The 17,610-nt window shown below is 50.3% G+C and overlaps 6 protein-coding genes across 6 annotated transcripts; 2 read left to right on the top strand and 4 right to left on the bottom strand.

The window, feature by feature from the left end:
- Window positions 1–1,152: 1,152 nt before the first annotated feature.
- On the bottom strand, window positions 1,153–2,419 carry L3040_000521 (uncharacterized protein; the record flags this gene model as incomplete). Its single annotated transcript, XM_066155192.1, has 6 exons — window positions 1,153–1,547; window positions 1,629–1,646; window positions 1,730–1,834; window positions 2,207–2,217; window positions 2,280–2,301; window positions 2,374–2,419. The coding sequence occupies 6 exons, from the start codon at window positions 2,417–2,419 to the stop codon at window positions 1,153–1,155; spliced, it is 597 nt and encodes a 198-aa protein (XP_066013237.1).
- Window positions 2,420–3,421: 1,002 nt separating this feature from the next.
- L3040_000520 (uncharacterized protein) lies at window positions 3,422–4,607 on the top strand (the record flags this gene model as incomplete). The annotated part of the gene is made up of 4 exons (XM_007290023.2): window positions 3,422–3,477; window positions 3,533–3,766; window positions 3,897–4,261; window positions 4,309–4,607. 4 exons carry the CDS (start codon window positions 3,422–3,424, stop codon window positions 4,605–4,607), a joined length of 954 nt encoding a protein of 317 aa, XP_007290085.2.
- Window positions 4,608–5,978: 1,371 nt separating this feature from the next.
- On the bottom strand, window positions 5,979–7,478 carry L3040_000519 (uncharacterized protein; the record flags this gene model as incomplete). The annotated part of the gene is made up of 5 exons (XM_066155191.1): window positions 5,979–6,710; window positions 6,799–7,060; window positions 7,170–7,242; window positions 7,300–7,327; window positions 7,410–7,478. 5 exons carry the CDS (start codon window positions 7,476–7,478, stop codon window positions 5,979–5,981), a joined length of 1,164 nt encoding a protein of 387 aa, XP_066013236.1.
- Window positions 7,479–9,577: 2,099 nt separating this feature from the next.
- Window positions 9,578–11,203, top strand: L3040_000518 (uncharacterized protein; the record flags this gene model as incomplete). The annotated part of the gene is made up of 2 exons (XM_007290025.2): window positions 9,578–9,618; window positions 9,664–11,203. The coding sequence occupies 2 exons, from the start codon at window positions 9,578–9,580 to the stop codon at window positions 11,201–11,203; spliced, it is 1,581 nt and encodes a 526-aa protein (XP_007290087.2).
- Window positions 11,204–12,540: 1,337 nt separating this feature from the next.
- L3040_000517 (uncharacterized protein) lies at window positions 12,541–13,326 on the bottom strand (the record flags this gene model as incomplete). Its single annotated transcript, XM_007290026.2, has 1 exon — window positions 12,541–13,326. One exon carries the CDS (start codon window positions 13,324–13,326, stop codon window positions 12,541–12,543), a length of 786 nt encoding a protein of 261 aa, XP_007290088.2.
- Window positions 13,327–14,407: 1,081 nt separating this feature from the next.
- Window positions 14,408–16,707, bottom strand: L3040_000516 (uncharacterized protein; the record flags this gene model as incomplete). The annotated part of the gene is made up of 6 exons (XM_066155190.1): window positions 14,408–14,889; window positions 15,006–15,253; window positions 15,393–15,496; window positions 15,574–15,980; window positions 16,037–16,636; window positions 16,704–16,707. 6 exons carry the CDS (start codon window positions 16,705–16,707, stop codon window positions 14,408–14,410), a joined length of 1,845 nt encoding a protein of 614 aa, XP_066013235.1.
- Between the last annotated feature and the right edge of the window lie 903 nt (window positions 16,708–17,610).

Raw genomic sequence — 17,610 nt, 5'->3', positions numbered from 1 at the left:
CCAGGAGCTTTAGCCCGGAGCTGCAAGCAGACTCCAGCAACGACTTGGCCGTTCATCAAAGATTGGTCCAAGGCAGTCTTCAGTACTTGGTGGCTCTGGTTTCTCTTTCATCGGGCTACTTCAAAATATCTGCAGCTCACTTGGATTAAAGGGAAGCGAGGGGAAAGGGCTTGATCTTCTAATGCATCAAATACAACCTCATTGCCCTGGAACCGGAATCGGTAGCTCTCAACCGCAGCTTCCACCAAGCAACCCAGCTGATCTCATCTACCTCCTGGTATGCTATAACAAGGGCAAATACGAAGAAAGGCTACTACAGCTAGACCTAACGGCACAGACAAAGCACTTTCCTTCATCGTACGGAAGAGCTACTACAAACTCAAACGCCGAGTCACTCGCATTTCTCCACTCAGATGTCTCCAAGGCATCCAATCCGTCCAATTCGAGATGTACAAAAGCGAGCTCATCGAACTCAAGAGCCGGAACGTACTGCCGCCGCCCTCGGACGTCGATACAGGTATACAAATATACACCCCCCGAGACGATACCGCCCATCGGCACCAACTACCTAATGCACGTCTTCCAACACCCGGACTGCGCCGAGGAAGAGCCCTTGTGTCTCTCCAGGTTTTGCAAGGGTGGGATCAAGCCTGGCTGGGGCTTACAATTCATCGAGGGTTGGGATGCCAGGAAGCTGTGGCTGCTCGGATTTCTGCTCTTCGGATTGGGGAGTCTGACGGTTGGGGTCCTGTGGACTGTGAAAAGCCATAGTATTCAGGATGCTTTTTCGATTGCGAGTTACATGCTTGCGTTTGGGGCTATGACTGTGGGTACCGTGCAGGCATTTTTGGCCGTGTGAGTAGGTAGTAACTGTAGAGCAAATACCAAGAGAGTACTCGGTAAGAGCATTTGTACGTCATTTTGAAACGGGTAGATTAGCAGCGTACCCTCAAGTTGCCGGATTCAGCGGCGATGGGAAGAATAGCTAGCCAAGCTGTAATTTACCTCTAGACTTCTTTGAGGTTCTTCGAGCTTCCCTGCACCATAGCACCCAGTACTTTTTCTCACGAAAAAATGTTCGATACGACGGTATAAACAAATCAAGTTGTCCCTTTTCGTTTTCTCAACAGCTACGTACGATGGCGACTCAATCTAGACGCTTTCTTTAAAGATCTGGTTCAGCGCCTTGAAATAATCGTGCACTTCACTCGCCCCCTGGATGGTCAGATCCCGCCGGCGTCCCTCGATCGCAACATACGGCACACTATCAACCCCATTCGAAGCCTGCTCCCGAATGGCCGTCTTTGTCTCCACCAGCCCTTCGGACGCGTCTCCGATGACATCCGCAGCCTCCTTCTCCTCGATCCCCGCCTTCTGGCATGCGGTCATCAGCGTCTCTTTGCTACTCGGGTGTTTCTCCTCCTCGAAATACTGGCGGTAGAGGGAGCTAGTCAATCTGTCTACCACAGCGGGCCCGGATTTCGCTTGGGAGTACTGGATGACGCGGTGTGCGTTGAGGGTGTTTGCGACGGTGCCGTTGAATTTGTCTGCAGGTCGACGTCTAGTCAATATTGAGTTTCGTTTAAGGAAAAGGGGGTTTAAGCGAGGGCGGAGGCCGGGAGGCATACAGTCGATGCTAGCCGTGGCTCCATACGCCGTCATCAGGGTGATGTAAGTCTGCATTTTCTCTTCCGAGTCGCCATAGCGAGACTTCTTGTACCATTCGTACCTATCTTCTCCTTCTTGGCTGGCTTCGGGTAGAGTTGGTATGGACGGTAGACGATTGTGAAGTTCACCTTGGAGGATGCATCGGTCTCCCGAACGCGGCGGAATGCTTAGAGGTATCAGTCTGAGAACGAATGATTCTCCGGTGGACCCTTATCCGGATTTCTTAGGGCAACAGAGAGCAAAACATGGCATCAGAACTCGACGCAGCTGTCGACACATGACTTGGGTCCGGAGAGTTCTGGATAGCCAGAAACAATAACACGCCGCTTTCGGAAACACTCATGATTCGAAATCTATTAATAGACCCAAGTCTGAATCCAGGGGCTCAAAAACTTTTGGAGGGGCCAGAAAGAGAACTGGAATGTAGATCCTGTGGCATCGCCCCTACGTAAAATTTGGACTGCACTCTGTATGCTTTTGGCCACTGATTCGGACCGAATAACATTAGAAAATGGGAAACAAAGGAATCTATCTATACCTTCATCGAGACTTTGCAGATTTTCTCTGATTAGCAAGCCAGCTTATACCTGGTATCAACAACAACCGCCTACCGGTTCTTGACTAAATATGTCCCTGTATCCGGTCAGTCAGTTTTCGGCCCATGTCATGTGAATCAGCAGGTGTGCAAAACAGATTGATACTTACATGGACATATCGTATCCAGTGTGAAGTTTGATGTGGAATCATACATGGTTGCGCGGCGGGGATACGAGGTGGGTGTGCAGCTGAGGTAGTGAGATATAGCAGTTTACTCGACGGCTCTTGAAGCGAGAATGTTTTCTATGAGGGAAAGTGACGATAATTTCAAGACGAAAATAAATCTTGAGTTGATAAGAAGATAGTAGAACTTGGGGATATTTGAAGTATCGTTACCCCGCGACCAGTGGGAGACCCTGTGGCGACGATTTGCCATCGGGTCCATTGGTCAATCCTTGCACCCGCTACCCGCTCGTGGGACGATGTAGCTGTCCCCATAGCCGAGAGATTTGTTTTGTTATCTCTTTCGTCTGAAAATAACCAACCGAAAACGTATCGAGTTATCATATCAATAGGGAGTATCGTCCTCCATCTTCTTTGTTGTTGAACATAGTAGGCTTCGTGTTGCTCGTATGCATGACCAAATAGTTGGTAGAGCAGGTGGCTGAGTGTAGACTTCTTAGCGGGGACAGTGTGTGTTTAGTCGCTGCGAAGCCAACCTTTGGCTCAAATGCGGCAGTATTGTAGGTCGTAGATACTACTAATAGACATTCAGGCATACTCTCCCAGCCCTGACATTCCATCCGAAAGCGGTACGGCCGAATATGCGGCTTCAAATCCACCACTGACCTTTGTTGTTGCTTTCGTGTTCATCGTTTGCATCCTTGAAGCCGCAGTTCAGCCACCTCGCTCAATGCTTGCTTGAATCCTTATTTGTCCCTGCCATATCTACTTGTAAGCTGATACCTTTTCGTTGCCACGGAACCGAAAGATGATATAAAGTCGTACCTGCCTCTGAGTCGAAGATTCTTTCCTCGCGGAATAATCCTCTTCCAAGCACAGCTGCCCTTCCTCAAATCCAAACGTCGGCGTCACTTCCAACAACATACATCCTCACTCACTGTCGCTTACTGACCAAGAGCCCTTCGATTCGATCTTTGATCCGACTCTCGTTTCAACGTAAGGTAGCCAGACGGAAATTTTGGATACTTACAAAATGATCTACCTCATTCTCGTTGCGACGGCCGCTGTTGCCTCTGCGCAGGTCACCTTGTCAGCGCCTCCTAGCCTACACATGCATGATACGACCTAGCTAACTCAATATCAGCGACCCAGTCACCAACAAATTCGTCTGCCCAGCTGATAAACTTAATGGCGCCTTCTGTGCGGGTGATTCTCTCGGTACAAACATCATCATCAGATGTACAGACGGGGTTGGGCAACCTGGAAACTGCAACGATAACTTGGCTGGATTTTTCCCATTTGGCGTCCGATCGTCCCTCTGCTGGCAGTCATCTGCCACAAGTGGAATTGCCGCTTGCTCCAAGAATTGCATTGTCCAGTAGGTATTGTGAAAGTCCTATATTCCCCCCCCATTCTTGGTTGTCCTAGGAAGGTATCCAGGAACACATCTTATCTTCTCCTCGAAAACTTTTGAGAGGCAGCGACTGATTTCTTCCCGTATCCTACAGAGGCGGTTCCGGTACATTTAACGGTACTTTGACGCTCCCGGATTGTATACCGATCTCGCAGTCCTCTTCCTCCGTTGAAAGCACGACAGTTTCGACCTACGTCCCATCTTCTCAATCTTCTAATGTGAGCACGACAACTTCGACCTATGTTCAACCTTCGAGCACACCCGAGTCTAGCACCACTTTGACGTACATAAATCCTGGTCCTAGCACTTCATTGTCGTCAAACATCACCAGCACTTACGTCAACCCAGGCCATTCGACTGTAACGATCACCTCTACGGGAACCGTTACTACAACCTGCGTTACCGATGGGACAACCACCACCAGCACTGTTGTCTTCACGACCACATATTGCCCGGACTGTAAGTACTTAGTCTGAGCTGTCAGTTTCGAAACTAACGACTTGTAGCCTCCCCCGTTCTCCCACCTAGTCTCCCCACGGGTCTGACATCAACCTACGTCCAGCCCTCAGGAACCCCTGGTACCGTCAGCCCATCCGGGTCTCCTGTCCCCAGCGGAAATGGGACCCTTCCAACCACGGTACCTGCATCCGGCTCTGGCTCTGGCTCTGCGACAGCCACTCCAGTCGGTCCCACAGCGAGCCCGTCCAGCACCGGCCCTGTCCTGAGCAACGACGCAATAGGCCACTTCCGCACTCCCGGCGCGGGTCTTGCCACGCTCTGCTTGTTCGTTGTATACTTCCTCTAAGCCTCCAAGAAATTGTAAATTCTAGCTCTTCCTCTTGGAACCTCCTTCTGCGTTCTAATCTAGCGATGGCGTGTAAATACGGAAGCGTCTTTCTCTGCTGCACTGCACTACTCATTCTTACATTCTTAATTTGGAAGACTTACTGGCATTTCGGTGACTCTAACTCTGGTGTCGAGCAGTGAGCACCAAAAAAAAAAAATCATTTTTGCGCTGGAGGCTTCAGTAGAGGTTGGCGCTTATCTTTAATGTATAATAGTACCTAGGTATCCATAGGCTTGAAAGTTGAGCTCAGTAGGGGGGACATAGGTCATAGACATGCGGATTGATAATCAATAATTACAATTAATTAATTTACATCGTCAAGAATCTGCTCTATCCTATCTGGCCCGTTTTCTTCTCGGGATGGGATACCTAGGTAGCTGTGCGGTATACTCACTCATTCACCCACTGACCTATACTCACTGACCCACTCACGTTAGCAAGCACTTGTTTCCTCCAGCGGAGTCCCGATGAGGTAGGGTAGGGTAGGGTAAATAAGGAAAGGATGGGTGGGTTGCTGAAGTTCGAATACCAACTACACTACCTACCTACCTAGGTAAGAAGGTACACCAGTCCGCCACTCACTAAAGGTATATATAGATAGATAGATTTACAAATATATCAATATGGTACTATTTTTCTAGAAACAGGCCTAGACCTGAAGCTTTGCTTTGCTTTGCCGAGACCGTCACTTGATGGTCCTCCCTCCCTCCGTATATACTCGGTCGGCCAACTGCGAAAGACGTACTTTGAATAGGTACACAGCTTCAAGAGCCTGGTTCCTACTGTACTCTCTTGAGATGGGATGGGGTATATATGAGAAAGTGGGGTGGGTGTATGTAAGAGAGTTGGATAGATGGATGGATGGATGGATGAATGAATGAATGATGAATAAGAAGGTATAGAGATCTATAGATAGACCTCGAAGAGAAGAGAAGAAGAAAAAAAAAAAAAAAACCAGAAGAGAAGAAAAGAGCAGAAAAGAGCAGAAAAGAAGAGAAGAGAAGATAAGAGAAGGAAGGGGATGGATGGATGGATTGCTGGGTATATGAATATGAAATCAAAACAAAGCAAATGCGGCGGCTGAAAAGAGAAAAGAGCAAAAGACGCCTGTATGTATGTATGTATACCGATACTGACTGGGCGTATCTTCCTTATTGTATGCTGATATGGTATTTTGTGAAAGTGAATCTCTGATTGTCAGCAGACGGACGTTCTCTGTCTGGTTAACAGCCTCCCAAGCAGGTAGAGGCTCTGAAATTGTGGAGGGTGGATGAAGCTCCATCCAAATAATCGTACAACCACGACTGCACCCTAAAGGAAGGCACTGGTTCAGCGCACATGGTTCTCCTGCGCACTGATACCAACCCCCTCATCCAGTTCCCTGACCTTCTTCCGAAAGGCCTCGTCCGGGCTATCCACAGTGCCCTTGACAGTATTCAGTCCCGTGCCCTTCCGCTCAACCAAGGCTTTCGACCACCGCTTCTCATTCTTGCCCTTCGCGCCCTCGCCGCTCAGGCCCAAGGCCTCTCTCAGCTCCGGGATCTCGGCGTGATCTCTCGTGTTCTTCATACGGTGACACCACGTAATCCTCTTCTCTTCACTCCACCCGCCCTCCTGCTGCTGCGCCTTCGCACCATCGCCCAGCTGCTTGTCCCCCGAATCCGCTTCCGGTTCGGGCGTGTTTAGAGGCGAATTCATGTCCACGGGCTCGAACAGGAACTCGCCCCCAACTTGGTGCATATCCCCCCCCTTTAGCGCCTGTCCGTCTTTGATCTTCTTCATAGCCTGCACGACACTCTCGAACACCATGCTCAACTGGTCTTTGCGTTGGTATTCGGGTCGGGTACCCATGTTGAGTGTGCGCAGCATGCCGAGGGCCGAGTAGAGCTTCTTGGTAGGGTCTGCGTAGATGGGGAACGGGCAGGAGGTTGCCTCTTGGTACATGGGGATGAGAGAGGGTGCGCCGCAGCCCACGATCGCGATGAAGGTTGGGATAGGGAGGGAAAGGAGACTGGATGGGGTGATAGAGGAGGTGAGGGCGCGAATATACTCTTGACAGTTCTGTAGATGTGGGTAGGCATCAGTACGCTTCCTAGACTTCTTTGGGTGTGGCAATCGAGCTGGTAGAAGATCAAGATGAGAAACATACGCCACAGTAGAAATGTCTTATAAATATAACCATTACCCTCCTCGCAACATTCGGCCCGCTATACAGATTCTTGAACGGTATCGACCTCCCCTCCTGATCTAAAATCGACACGTTCTCTACGCTCTTGAGCACTGCTTGAGACGGAATATCGTTGTTCGTATTGACTTCGCCCTCGAAGTCAGCCGGTTGGGAGAGCGTATGGGAAGTCGACGAGTCTCGAAACGAAGGGGAATGCACCGTCGCGGCTGTCATTGTCGCCATACTTATGTGGGCAGAAGAAGGCTTGATGGTAGGTTGCGCGAAAGTATGTGTCGAGGCCGCTTTTGATTGTGTCGCCCATGTATTGCCCCTGAACTCCTAGCAGTGCTTACAGATCAGATCTCGAAAGAATCTTGATCTCCTGCAATATGCCTAGAAAGAAGGAGGAGATTGGCGTTGGAAATACTTTGTTTTGTGAGGTTAGTATCCTGCTTCTTGTCCTTGATCACACTTCCTGCTCACGGAGAAGAAGAACCTGCTTCTCATCTATCTGACCCCACCATTGCCTTGACTCGAGTCACTCGACTTGATACGAATTAACACGTAGCAGCTGCGCCAGAGCTGGTACGTACAGAGCTGTGCTTGTTGGTCCTGCTGTGCTGGTGCCGGTGCTGGTGCTGAAGGTGTTTTGGCGTGGGCATTGTTTGAGGATCGTTTGAGGCCGTGCTCGAGTCCCCAGTAACATCTGGCTGGCTCGGCTATCGATTAAGCTTAAAACGGGCCGAAGATGTTCCGAGAGGACATGGTTGTGTCTTTTCTCTCTCCCTCTTCATAGGGGTAGCGGGGAAGGGAAAGGGGTCCTTGTTGATTTTTGGATACAGAAGCGAACACATTTCCGCGAGACTCTCGAGTCTGAAGATGCAAGAAGATGCAAGGCACATGTACGGACGGACGTCACGATATACTTCGCATCCACCCCAGCGTCGATCCTCGCAAAGCTTCCTCCTCTGAGTGATGCCCTGCTGATGAACATATCCCAGACGTACATGTCAACCACGCTACAACTCGAAGTGGAATCCAGACATCGGTACACGCCGTCCATTCAAGCTAGTGTCTCTCTTCTTTGACAGGCAGGTAGAAGACGGTGAGCGGAAAGCGGTGGGACCCGAAGATCTCTCTCTCAGGCCCCAATTATGCAAGCTGGCGTGGCTCCGTTCGGCCCGTTAGGGCCACTTTCCGCATTTTCAGGTGTACAGCCCTGCAAAATGCAAAGATGTGTGTGCATGCTGTTTTGACAGCATGCGGTGCATTTGCCGTGTTCTGCTGTGCAGCGGAAGCTGGCAGATGCAGCAAACGTGGTTGGCATTATTCGGTCGCACAAGCAGAGCGTGAAGATGCATCTTGGCCGTTCGATTGGAGGTCACAGAGTTGATTCTTAGTCTGGACGACGGTGCACTCTTTGAAGCGCTTGTGGTCATAAAAGACTTGATACTCAAGCTAAGGTTTGGGAAATCAGAAGCGAGGTCAGTCGCTGAAGAACGCCTGCTACGCCTATAGTATATTTGATACGATGCAGATTATTCGAGATCATCCTGCTGTCCTTGCAGGCTGCAGCATGTCCCCTCCTGTTGCAGACGGGATTCCACTTTCGTCTAGATGACAGCAACAAGTTCTCTTGAGCGACTGGCAGATGCAGCTAAATACATTGGCAGAAAAGAATTTGTTTGGACTACAGCGGCTCTTGCTGCCCCCGGATATGCGGCTGGCACGCGGAGGTTTTTTTCCTGTGGCCCTATTTGCTGATGGGTCAAGTAAAGAGAGAGTGTACTAGATACCTATCAAAGTCTGGCTTGCAAGGATGGAAACATCGCTAAACGAGAACCATGACAACATTCGCCAAACCGAACTCTCTTGGTATTCCTCGCCGCGCAAAATCGGAGTATCTTCCGTCTAAAAGCCCATGCTTCAAATACATAGCGCTGCTCCAGTAAATCATCTTATGCAGCAGCATCCGCCGGGCCATACCCAACTGGGCGAGTATTGGCGAAAATCCCCCCTGCAAGTGCAAGCGATTGAGTAGCTGAAGGCCCTGAAAGAGTCACATGGCTCCGAATTTCCCGTCTCTCTTTATCTATTTTTTCTTCTTCTCTTTTTTTTGACCTTCTGTTCTGACGAGGCTTTTAATCCAAAGTTGAAAGAATGCCTTAAGATCCCAAGAAATGCCCTTATGTTCCATCGCGTACCAAATCACAAGCGAGTTTTCCTCCTCCCCCACACCCCCACGTCGAATACCTATATCTATCTGGGGCTCCACATCCAAGAAATAACGTACGCCACAGGGCCGACCAGAGGAAATTCGATATCCCGTACTTCAGCCTTCCTCCCTCTAATCTAAAATCTCATTAAATGATTCGTCAAAGTTTCTCGCGGCGAAAACATCTTCTCTCCCATGCTCAATTCAATTATCTATCGAGAGATCTTCAGAGTTGCACAGCTAGCCACGCGCTTGCACACGGATAAGCGAGGACTCCAAATGCGGCCAAGTGGTACTAAGACAGCCTTAACTGGAAGAAGTAACCAAGGGGAAGTTCTGAGAGATTTACATGGAAGTAGGATTGAGCTCCTAATCAACCGAGAACTTGTCCCCAGACTTCTTGATCAATTACATAGCTCGTCCCAGCACAGAACTTGAACTAAGAAACATATCGAAGAGTTGCCGGACCCGGGCATGATAGTTGTCAGACGGTGAAGAGTCGCGTGCATTTGGAAAGACGTTGGCAAAGCTTCGACGGGAGGATTTATGAAGTACCTATCATGGTTGGGACTAGCCGTGTCGGCATTGTAAGCATTCTCCCTTGACAATGAGCTTGTTTCTAACAATTTTAGACTAGGCGATAAAAGACGTAAAAAGAAGCAGGCTTCAAAACAAAAGCGGTTGTTGGTCGAGGAAAAGAAAGATGGAGTTACCCGTCAACAGGAGGTACCTCCGAGCCCACCTGAACTCAGCATAGCCGATAAGTTCTCCTCAGAGAATTTGAAAATGAAGAACGTCGGATCTACTGTGACGAAAGAACCAAAGAAAGGACCTCCACTAGTCTTACCCCAGATTTCAAAGTTCACAACATGTACGGACGACTGGGCACCATCCGGATCCACGTCCACAGATAATCTACCCATGCGAACAGATAGCAAAGCCTCCAACGGCTCGACCACAACTCTAGCAACCATCCACGAACTCTACTCATCCTCCTCCTCAACCCGGATATCAACATCCAGCACACCACGCCCAACTCGTCCTCCAACCTGCCGAACCAGAAGCTGCTCTGCTACAATCCTCATTCACGCCCCCAGCTCTCGAGCCCCTATCTCCATCATCCTCACCACGCCCGAAGGCGATGATCCATCCTTCCACATCCCTCCACTCACACCTTACTCTTCCATTCACGCCCACGCCTCTCTCCGCTCCTACCCTACCCCCTCGTTTCTTGAAAATACTCGTTCCCGTTCCTCGGCCCCTCATTCAAACTTCTCCGTCGCCTTTCTCCCAACTATCCTTGACACGACCCGCTTGATGCCTCCTACCGAACACGCCATCGATGCCCACCGCCTCCGTAGAACGCAAGAGGCGCGCGAGATCCGCAGATTCATAATCTCGTTCCTCAACACTAAAGGCGACACCTTCCCGCGCAAGCTGCGCGTGCGGATCATGGGTGGCTACGCCATTCACGAGAAAGAATTGAACCCCGACGTCGTCCAAAGGTTCCAGGAGTCGGATCTGGCAGCCGTCCGGGACGAAGGGGTGGCGCTGGACGCGGACGGCAAACAGCAGGACGACAGGGAGAATCTGAGGATCTTGGAACTGGCGTTCAAATCTCAGCTTCCGCATATCACTCCGGCCTTGGAGAGGAGCTGTACGGGTGGGGCGTCTGGACCGTGGAAGAATGGTGGTAGGAGGGTGCGTGTCCCGGGGCGGAAGTTGCTGGACAGAGAGGAGCGCGCGGGAGCGCTGCTGGCAGGCACCTCGATCTCAACTGCCGATTTGACGCCCGCTCGGTTCCGTGACGTGCAGCATCAGCTGCACACCAGTGTCTCGGTGCCGCCGGGAGTACAGCAGCGGCGCCGGCCGTCCAGCTTCCACGGCGAGACGAAGCTCAAGGATGAGAGGGAGCGGACGACGAGGAATCAGGTGGGTGCTGGGGGGAGTAGTGTCGGTAGTAGTAGTAGGAGGAGCTCCGAGTGGGATTTGCTTCCTACTCGGAAGCAGCTCCCGATCGCGGCAGCCCAGCAGACGAGGATCAAGCGCCAGAGCATCATCCCCGGCGCTGTTGGTGCGATTCGAAAAGCCATTTCATGCTCGTCATTGATGAGCGAGGAGGATGTCGAGCGACGAGCGGATGATGCTGGAGGGTCGATGAACTCTGGGTAGCTCACGGTATTTAGACTAGCGAGCGGAGCTGAGGCGAGGCGATGGTTCTGAATTGGGTCGCAGTTGGCAAAAAATAAATATATAGATAGATAGGTACTTTTCAATTTGAGCGTTTAGGCGTTTGAGCGTTTAGGCGTTTGGGAGGTGGGAGGAATTAGTAGGCGCTGGTCGCTTCCTCGGATATTTTACACGTATATTCATCGAGGACTTCGCTATATGACTCAGTCTTGCTTATCTATCCGCTCCTTCGCAAATAATCAGAGAGATAGACAGCAAGCAAGGAATATCGCAACAATGAGATATCCTAGTAATAAAGAGTCTTTTAGTTTTTATTTATCCTTTTATATTAAATGCGTTTCATTCGAGCATATTCTCTTGCTTCTATCGGTATCATAGGTACCGATATGAGAAGTGCGAATAAATAGGGGTACCAATGGTTTTCGTGAAGTCTGAAGAGGTCAGCTATTCTAGCTGAGGGAGAGCTATATGCTGGTGCCAAGGCCGGCTACCTAGCACAGCCACGTGACCTTGGATGCCTACGCCCTATATTCCCACACTTTTTATTCAGATTCCGATTCAGTTTTCGTTTCGTTTATTTTGTCGTATCTATCCATTTATTTGTTGTATGCTATGCTAATTGACTCCTACCTACTTTCCCCTTAAAACCGCTAAAATAAAAGTGTACTCGATCATCCCATCTATCCATCCTATCTAAGCGAGAGGAGGGAGGCTCTCGATCCGATTCCGAGCGTTGGATTGTTTAGGTGCTTATCCGATTAGTTCGTGTGTATACTTCTTCTCTTCTTCCTCTTGTCTTGTCTTCGCTCTCTCTTTCTTTCTCTTAGTCAAACCGTAGCAATAGCCGATCAAGCTACTTAAGTTTTAATGTTCTATGCTTTGATGCTGGTTGATTTGAGGGTAAGGGGTTGAATGAATGGCTTAGATTGTGTAATGGAGGCGGGAAGGGGGCTTGCGATGCTGAAGGCGTGGCGCTGGCTCCAGCTACTGGGTTCCGTAATGTTTGTTTGGTGTCCCTTCTATTTCTCGCTTAGCGATACAGATCGCGATCGCGAGCCAAGACGGGGGGGATCGATTTCCTCACTTGTATCATCATATTCTCGTACCCCAGAGATGAAAGGCCTAAGAATTTCTTAGATGCTGATGCTACGAGGTCTGCCAAATGCGGTCGGCCTCCTCGGACCAAACTTTTTCCTTCAATGCTAGCTCAAACTAGGCATGGCAACATCATCTACTATTAATGCCACCACAGAGCATTTAAAAAGTGCACCGGGCCTCCATGCCCAGTCTTAGACGGAGTCCCCAAGGTCTAACTCTTCCTACGTCTCCATATCCGCAGATCTATCTCCCATGATTATTTCGCAATCCTCATCGCTCTCCTCATCGCTCTCCTCATCGCTCTCTCCATCGCTTTCCTCATCGCTCTCCTCATAGCTCTTATCGCTCTCCTCAGGATTATTGCTCATTCCTTTGAGTATGCCCATCCCAAAATCCGCAACGGATCCAAAATCTTCACTTCTCAAATTTTGCCTGACTTCGACCACAAACACCATCAGCGCAAGTCTGGCCGGTACCCACGGGTTGATAGTCGACATCTGATGGAGTAACACCATCCCAAAATTCGCAAAATAATCAACATCGTCCGAGGGCAGAATCCGGCAGGATTCGAACAGCAACTCCACCAGCTGGAACTTGGCCACGATGGCCTCATCTAACACGACCGGCGCCCGTGACCGGTCGCGGGAATCATCACCGTCATGCACTGCTCCTCCTCCCCCTTCTTGTTCTTCTTCTTCTGGGCCATGGAACTCCCCGCGCCAGGCTAGGAGCTGGCCGAGCAGCTTGTACAGGTTTGAACTTACGTCGAGCTTCATGGCGGCGGCGCAGGCTTGGGCCGTCGTGTTGATGTGGACGAGGGCTAGGAACAGCTGGTGTTCCGAGGGGGTCAGCGGTTTTTGGTCGATGCTCTCGCGCAGGACGAACGGGAACGGGAATGGGAGGGCGTCGATGGTCGGTGGTTGTGACGCGAGGGTCAGGTTCTGGCGCTCGATGCCGGTGAGCTCGGCCGGAGTGGCTTGCTGGAGATTATGTGTAGAGTTGCTCATTTTTTGAGGGGGTTGCTGGGTGGAGTGTCTGGTTGATCTCGATGCAGAGGTGGAGGGTATTTATGACTGCATTGCACAGATATATGTACGAGGATCCAAGAACATTCGGGACCGTCAGTATGGGCAGGCCTGCTCTAGCAAGTTCGCTGGCACTTGAGATATGATTCTTTCAGCTACAATGACTTCCTCAAAAGACCACCACCACCACCACATAGTACAAATTTAAGCTCCTGTAGTGGTACAAAGCAAGCAGTACTTGTAAAGGCGACGATGATTCATTTTAGCTGGAAGACAGACATATAATCCAAAGAAAATCTTTGTCACGCATCCGCAACACCATGTCTATGAATCGAAACGGTCCATAAAATTCCACGCTTTTCCGAACTGCAACCCGCCAAAGCAGAAAACGAATCGGACTTAATCCATTCTCAGAACATACACATACCATCTAGAACTTGCCTTCTCCTTCTGTAGCTCCATAGCCATAGCCAAATCGGACCAATTCCAGCCCTCGTCGATACAAATCATTAACTTGTCTTATCCGCCAGCGCGGTTCCAAGCCCGTTACTTGCAGCGGCGCTAATCAAAACTGAAGGGGTGGAGAAAAAACTCACCAGTTCATATAACCCAGCTCCATGACTGCTTTCACCTGGCGGGAAACAGAGCCGATGGCTCAGTTGGCGTACCTCGCCATGCCGCTGAGAACAGGTCACCTGTTTCCCGCCAGTCGTCTTTAGTATACCGGAAAACCTATTCAATTAGGTTTGTAAACTGGAACCTCATGATAGTATATGAGCTTCCGGTTAAGTTTTGCCAATTTTGTCAATTTTTTGGCCAATTTTTTTTTTCTTTTTTTTTTATAAAAACTGCCTCAATACCAACCTTTGTCGTGCTGATATGTTTAATTTGGGAGCTTTTGGCCCCAGCCAGCACTATGAATGAGAACTGTGTAGAGATAGGTCAGGTTTCCAACAGGGGAGAATATTGACTGTCAATCATCTAAGCGGCCACTTCGTTTCGACTCCATGGTAACAACCATCCATCCATTCATCCCGCCGTCCCTTCTCCTTCCACCCTACATCTAGACCTTCGTCTTCGGCCCAACAGCATTCTTTTCATTATGCTCCCCTACCGAGCTCCCCTCGCTCCTCTGCTCAAGATGATAATCATCATTAATACTAACAGTATACTCCTCCTTATCCACATCCTTGAACAAGAACCAGAACAGCGCCGTCGCCACAAAGCCGACAATGGCCGGCCCGCCCAGATCCCACGTCAGGTACGGGTCCCTGATGAGGCCCGAGAAGGCCAGGCCGAGGGCGTACGCGATGCCGGTGGAGAAGAGGTTGAGGGCCATGACGAGACTGCGCATGTTCTTGGGGGCGTGCGAGTACGCGATGCCGTAGGCCGGGACGTTGGCGAAGAGCTCCGAGATGCCGCCCAGGGCGTAGGGGATGGCCATCCACCAGATGGTGATGGGCGCCACGAGGGAGTTGCCGTCGGCGTCGACGCAGGTGCTGCTGCTTCCGCGGTTGCCGCATGGGCCGAGCTTGTAGGCGTAGTCTGGACACAGCTCGGAGGGTCAGTTGGATTGTTCGAATGGAAAAGTGGGTTTTGGTAGGTAGGTAACCCTCCAAGGAGATGGTTCAGAGGGGGATGGATGATGGGGCCGCGCTTACGGTTCAGGACGGTGTATCCGACGCCACCGACGGAGCTCAAGAATAGACCTAGAGTAATGCGAGCGACTGGTCCGAAGTGGATGTGGCTCCTGCGTAGCAAGGGGTAGATGCCATAGTTCAGAATCGGGATGAATATGATGATAGACAAGGAGTTGAAGTTGCCGAGCAAGTCGTTCGGTACGCCATTGGTAGTCAGCATTGTTGACGTTGCGTCAGCCGATATGCCGAGACCGTTATCGTTGATGAACCTAGGTGATCGGGAAGTCAGCAAAAAAAAAAAATGTTTGTTTCTAAATAAGAGTCGAAAGGGTAGTTTTGGGAGCTGAGGACTCCGAGACAAGGGAAAGAGGAGAGAGATATAGCTGATAGTAGCCCTGTTGTGCTTACTGGATCGGAAGGAAGCAGAACATGCCGGTAGCTTGGAAACTCCTTCGGACATCGTCGACGAACTGGTCATTCCATGGAACAGTTGTTGGGCCACCATGTGCAGCCTGTAGTTGGATCAGTATCTGGTAGAAAGAAACAAAGAAGGAAAGAAAATATCACGAGTAGAGTAGTGGCAACAGACCATCACAGAAGGCTTAGCAGCCTCCCAAAACCCCTTCCGACCGAATTTCTTCATGTTCTTCTTGAAGCAGATTCCGAGGACCTTGAAACAATTGAGCAGATCACTGCCCCCTGGGGGATAGAGGATCAGCCTCTTGTGCATGAACCAGAGGACGAAGGGCAGGGGGAGGTAGATTCCCATAGGCAGAGCGAAGGTGGCCATCCACCCGACCCTTTTTGCGAGGTAGCTGCTGGGTACGCCTAAAAACCCGCCAACGTTGATTAACAGGTAGAACCATAATACGACGCGCTCGGTGGTCGATTCGGGGTCGACGATGACTCTTTCGCCGTCGTTCAGGACTTCGATAACAGGCTTTGTGTCTGGGATCTGGTCGAGAAGTACAGGGGCGATACAAGGTTTAAACATAGCTGAGATTAAGGTCAGGTAGCCATACTGGATCGACATAGAAGCAGCGGGTAGTTACCGGCACCAATTGATAGAAGGTAGAGGGAAATCAGATAAGGTGCCACAGCGCTACCGTCTCTCAGCAAAGACGGAGCACCGGATGCAATCATCAGCGCATGAGCAACTCCAAATACAATGACACCGTAGCAGATGAGTCTGAAGCGGCCAGTGTAGACATCTGCCACGTAGCCAAAAATAACAGGAAGACAGTACACCAGCATCTTGAAAGACTGGTTAATAGCAGTGGCCTTGACCGTCCCGAGCCCGAGCGCTCCCGCAGTCGACTGCGATCCCTTTGGAGGAGCGCCGTAGCCATTTCCTCCCGCCGGTAGCTTCCGATTCACGAAGTTACTGATAACTCCGATTGAGGAGTAGTAGGAGCCTCGCTCGCAGAACTCGGCAAAGCAGAGAAAGTATGTTGAGAATGGTATCTTTCCAGCCACTCGACGAAGGCTGCTCAGCTCTTCGTCTGTCGGCTTGCCCTCATACTCGTCATGGTGGAGAGCTTCCACCACGGACAAGCGTTTGATATCGTCGTACACGACCGCACCTGGCTGATCGATAGCAATCGTGTTGCCTGCTCCAATTTTGAATTGGGCATCAGCCGTTATTGGTTGAGCTGTTAAGCTTTAGTATCTCTGAATCTCAGAACCCGTACATGGATGGAGAGGAGCGAGCATACATACCCATGATGGTTGAATCAAGCTCAATAGTGGCCTTGGAGCTTGGGAGAAGCAAACCTTGGGGATGATCTCAGGCAATATAGCATTCGGGCTCAGAGCTCAACGCGCCATAGCTCACGCAAATCTCGAATAACCACCTTCCTAAGGTAGGTTCGCTTAACATCTAGGGCCTATTTACTAGCTCGGGTCCCTTCCTTGCTTGCGGCCTGTCCATGTTTCTGTCCAATCAGCAGCGGTATATTCGCCCAACAGACCCATCTGAGATGATCTTCGGTTTACAGCTGTATGCAACCTTGGCGCTGCAGCTTTTGACAGTTCAACTATGGAACAGACGATAAGGATGGATGTCGTGATTTGATAGAGTCATTGCAGCTGAAAACATGTCTAAATACCGCCAGATCGAGTCCCAAAGCACCGGAGTGGAAAAAATCATCTCCTTGTATATGGAGGTTTGAGGGGACATCAGCCTACTGATGATGAATCCACGAGCTAGACTGCCGCGATAATGCCTGGAGTTTCGCAAGAGTTGTTGGAAAGCTCGACATGGTCGTCGTCTGCACCGGATGGAGATTGTCACAAAGGCAACGCAGTACGAGGTCTAACCCAATGATGTCGCCGACAGGAGGGCGGCCCGATCTCTGCGAATCGTAAGCCCGAGACTTACGACCTTGTCTCACTCAGTCTTAGGTATCAGTCGAACGAACATACCTGAATGCTTCAAGAATATCGAGCACAGTAAGACATCCGAGAAAGCCCCTATCTCCCCAATGCCCTTATCCTCTTCATATTTTTCTCATGGGGTTCTTTTTTCTCTTTCATTTTTTGTTCGATTCGTATTAATCCCGCAGCTCACGGCTCCGGTATAGTAACGCCTGCAGCACTTGGACAACAAGTCGCACTCGACTCATTC

Source organism: Drepanopeziza brunnea (assembly GCF_022702325.1).
Source record: "Drepanopeziza brunnea f. sp. 'multigermtubi' strain 214-2 chromosome Unknown ctg1, whole genome shotgun sequence".
Lineage (NCBI taxonomy): Eukaryota > Fungi > Ascomycota > Leotiomycetes > Helotiales > Drepanopezizaceae > Drepanopeziza > Drepanopeziza brunnea.
The sequence above is the reverse complement of the archived record's forward strand: the minus strand, read 5'-3'. Positions and strand labels throughout refer to the sequence as shown.